The following is a 3,609-nucleotide window of genomic DNA, read 5'->3' on the forward strand; positions in this document are numbered from 1 at the left end:
ATTGGAAAAGAGAAATTAGAAAAGGAAAAATGAAAAATAAAGAGCATTAAAATTTTAAAAATAAAAATAAAAGATAAAAATAGAAAAAAAACAATAAAGAAAAAAAAAATAAAAAAATAAAAAAATGAGAGATTATAAAGAAGAAGAAAAAATGGAAAGTAAAAAGAATTCAAAATAAAAATAAAAATAAAAATAAATGGAAAGGAATACAAAAATAAATAAAGGTAAAAATAAGTGCAGAGCACAAAAAACCTAAGGCAATCAACAAAGAGAAGAAAAAAGGAACCCGGAGGAGAGAAACATGAACTAGGGTGACGAAGGGGGAGGGAGAGGGAGAAAGAGGGAGAGAGAGAGTGAGAGTGGAGGAGACGAGGACAAGCATCCACCCAGAGTTGGAAAGCGAGGGGGAAGGGGGAGAGACGGTGGGGTGCAGTGGGGAGCCAAGAGAGAGAAAAGTGGAAGAAAAAGGGGGGGAAGAAACTCGAGCTAGGAGGGAAGAACGCGAGGTGAAATAGGAGGGAGGGAAGACAATAGAGGATGCCAAGAGGTGTTCAAGTTCCAGCCGTCATCACGATTGAGGTTGGAAGGGTTGTTGAAGATTTCAATAGCCTCTTTGAGTTTCCTCTTGAAGAAGTTGTCTTCCTTGCACACAACATGAGCGTTTTCTAGGAAGACATGATGCTTAGTGGAGGCGGAGTGTTCTGCCAAGGCTGATTTGGCCACTCGTTCATGCCTAATGTCAGCAGCATGTTCTTTGATCCTCGTGTGGATAGAGCGACCTGTTTCACCTATATAAGGAGTGCCACAAGAGCACTGGATCTTATAGACGCCTGATTCCAAGAAGAAATCCTTGGGGTCTTTAAGCGAGGGGATGCAATTCTTTAAGGTGGTCAAGGGTCTGAAAGCCACCTGCACACCATGCTTGGTAAGAATCTTGGTGATCTTGTGAGAGATGCCGGCAACGAAAGGAAGAGAGACAAATGAAGAGGGGTCTGGGGGAGAAGAGGAAGGGAGCGAGGAGGCACGCGAGAAAGACCTAGCGAGATTGAAAGCCTGAGAGATTTGTTTGTGTGAATAGCCATTCCATATGAAGACTTGGCGGAGGTGGGAAAGCTCAAGGTCTAAGTTTTCAACATCGCAAATACGGAAGGCTCTCAAGGCAAGGGTTTTGATAGTGCCCACTTTTTGGCTAGGGTGGTGATGCGAAGCAGCATGAAGATAGTGGTCGGTATGAGTGGCTTTGCGGAAAACCTTGCAACCTAAGGTACCATTAGGTTTCCTGATAATCAAGATGTCATGAAAAGGTATGCACTTGGAAGATTCAACCTCTTTGGTAAAAGAAATGCAAGAAGCCACATTATTGAGATGCACATGAAACTCTTCAAGCTTTTCAAGGCCATGAGGCCAACAGACATTGGTATCATCAACATAACGTTTGCACCATTTAGGTTTGAGAGGGGAAGAACGCAGAGCAATGTCTTTAAAATGTTCCATATAGAGGTTGGCGACAAGTGGAGAGAGGGGCAAGCCCATGGCCACACCATCCACTTGCTCATAAATAACACCTTGGAAAGAGAAGAAAGTGGATCGAAGACATAACTCTACCAAGGAGACAACCTCAGAATTGACCTTGCGCCTGATGATGTCAATAGTATCGATGATGGGGACTTTGGTGAAGAGGGAAACAACATCAAAGCTGACCAAGATATCCCTATCATCGCATGAGGCATCATAGATAAAATCAACAAAGTGTTGTGAGTCCTTGACAAATGAGTCAACATTACCAACATGAGGGGATAAGAGCTTAGCTAAGAAAGAGGCAAGCTTCTAGGTAGGGGAACCCATAGTATCCACAATGGGCCTTAAAGGAATGTTGGCTTTATGGATCTTGGGGATGCCATAGATATGAGGAGTAAGCTCTTTGGAGGGCAAGAGATGCCTCTTAGTGGCATCATCAAAAGAGGAGTTGGCGATGGCCATTTTGACCTTCTTCAAGATTTTACTGCACGGGTTGCGATGAACAACCCTATAGCTGTCAGGGTTTGAGAGAAGGTCATACATCTTGGAAATATAGTCCGATTTATCCAAGATAACAGTGGCATTGCCTTTATCTGCCCTGGAGATAACAAGGTCATGATTGGGAAGAAGGTGTTCGAAGGCAAGAGACTCAAAACAGGGGATATTACACTTGGGAGGTTTGGCACACCTTAAAGCAACTGAACAATCTTGCCTAACAATCTCGATGATAGCGGAGGGGAGGGAATGAGCCACATTCTCCACTTCAACTAGAAAATTGATGTGAGGAATGGAGCGGGGAGAGATAGAGAAATTGAGGCCTCTATTGAGAAACTTAAAAGCGAGGGGGTCTAAAGGAGCATGGGATAGGTTGACCACAAGTTTTGATTCCTAGTGTAACACTAGGGAAGGGTTGGGAGAGATGGGGACGAGGCCGAGAAGTGGAGAATGAGGTGGAGTGGGAGGGGAACCAGAGCAATGGTCAAACTTGGATGATGAAGGATGGGAAGGAGGGGTAGCACTCAGACTGAGAGAATGAGGGCTAGGAGAGGAAGCCCGAGGTTTAGAGAGGCGAGGAGAGAAAGAGGAGGTTCGCAAATGGGGAGAGCAAGGGATGCACGAAAAGGAAGCAGCATGAAAAGAGTGATGGGACGTGTGGTCAGAGGGGCTGGTGAGCAGAGGAATGGTTGAATTGATGTCAACCTTGGATAAATGCAATTGGGTGGGTGGAGAAAGCGTGTCCAAGTCAAAATTAGACGATAGGTGAACAGCTGAGTCCAACGAATTAAGGCAGTAAAAAAAATGAGGAGTAGACAAAAGCGTACCTTGCACCAAGAATGAGCTGTTGGGCGGAAGCGTACCATGCACCAGGGATGAGCCGTTTGGCTGAAGTGAGCTCTGCACCAATGATGAGCTGTTTGGAGGAAGCGAACTCTGTACCAGGGATGAGCCGTTGGGTGGGGATCACTGCTGGAGCGGAGAGCACGATGTGGTGCTATAATGTTGAGCACTATGAACCATGGACTGGCGGGCAGAGAGAGAGAATGAAGGTGCACAGCTTCTGTGGGATGGATGAGGAGAGGAGATCTAGCGCCTGGAGACCTTAGGAGGAAACGACATTGGAGGGGCAGTCGCTGCCGAGTGAGAAGATGTAGTCTTGAAATGAGGTGGCGGGGGGAGTGGCTGGGAAGGCGCAGGAAGAGGAAAATGAGGAGACAAAAGTTGAGAAGGTGGCAGAGCGACGCGGTCTAAGATATGATCATGTGAGGAGGGAGTATGATAGCAGGAGAAGGGGACAGAGCTGAGGGAGGAGGAGGAGGGACGCAGCTGCGAGGAGCTAGAAAGAAGAGGAGGGTAGGTGGGGGAATAGAAAGAGGGTCAGCTGAGAGGACAGGGGTTGGACCAAAGAATGAAGGACTGAATCCCTGCTGTTTCCTGAGGAGTCTGTAGAATTTCCTCTTTTTCCTTCTGATACATTCCTCTGTTCGACCCACAACTTTGGCATGAGAGGCGATGTCCAAGCGAATCCACAGGTCCAGTCTAAGCGACGAAGAGAGCTCCAAATGAAGATAGAAAAGTTGGCAAACGAACACA

At 46.2% G+C, this 3,609-nt stretch overlaps 1 protein-coding gene across 1 annotated transcript; it reads right to left on the bottom strand.

Moving 5' to 3' along the window:
* Window positions 1–486: 486 nt before the first annotated feature.
* LOC149558028 (uncharacterized) lies at window positions 487–1,533 on the bottom strand. Its single transcript, XM_089830574.1, has one exon. It carries the CDS (start codon window positions 1,531–1,533, stop codon window positions 487–489), a length of 1,047 nt encoding a protein of 348 aa, XP_089686700.1.
* Between the last annotated feature and the right edge of the window lie 2,076 nt (window positions 1,534–3,609).

The sequence above is a fragment of the Cupressus sempervirens genome, chromosome 5 (genome assembly GCF_028749045.1).
Source record: "Cupressus sempervirens isolate cs-2001-9-10 chromosome 5, ASM2874904v1, whole genome shotgun sequence".
In the NCBI taxonomy this organism is placed as follows: Eukaryota; Viridiplantae; Streptophyta; class Pinopsida; order Cupressales; family Cupressaceae; genus Cupressus; species Cupressus sempervirens.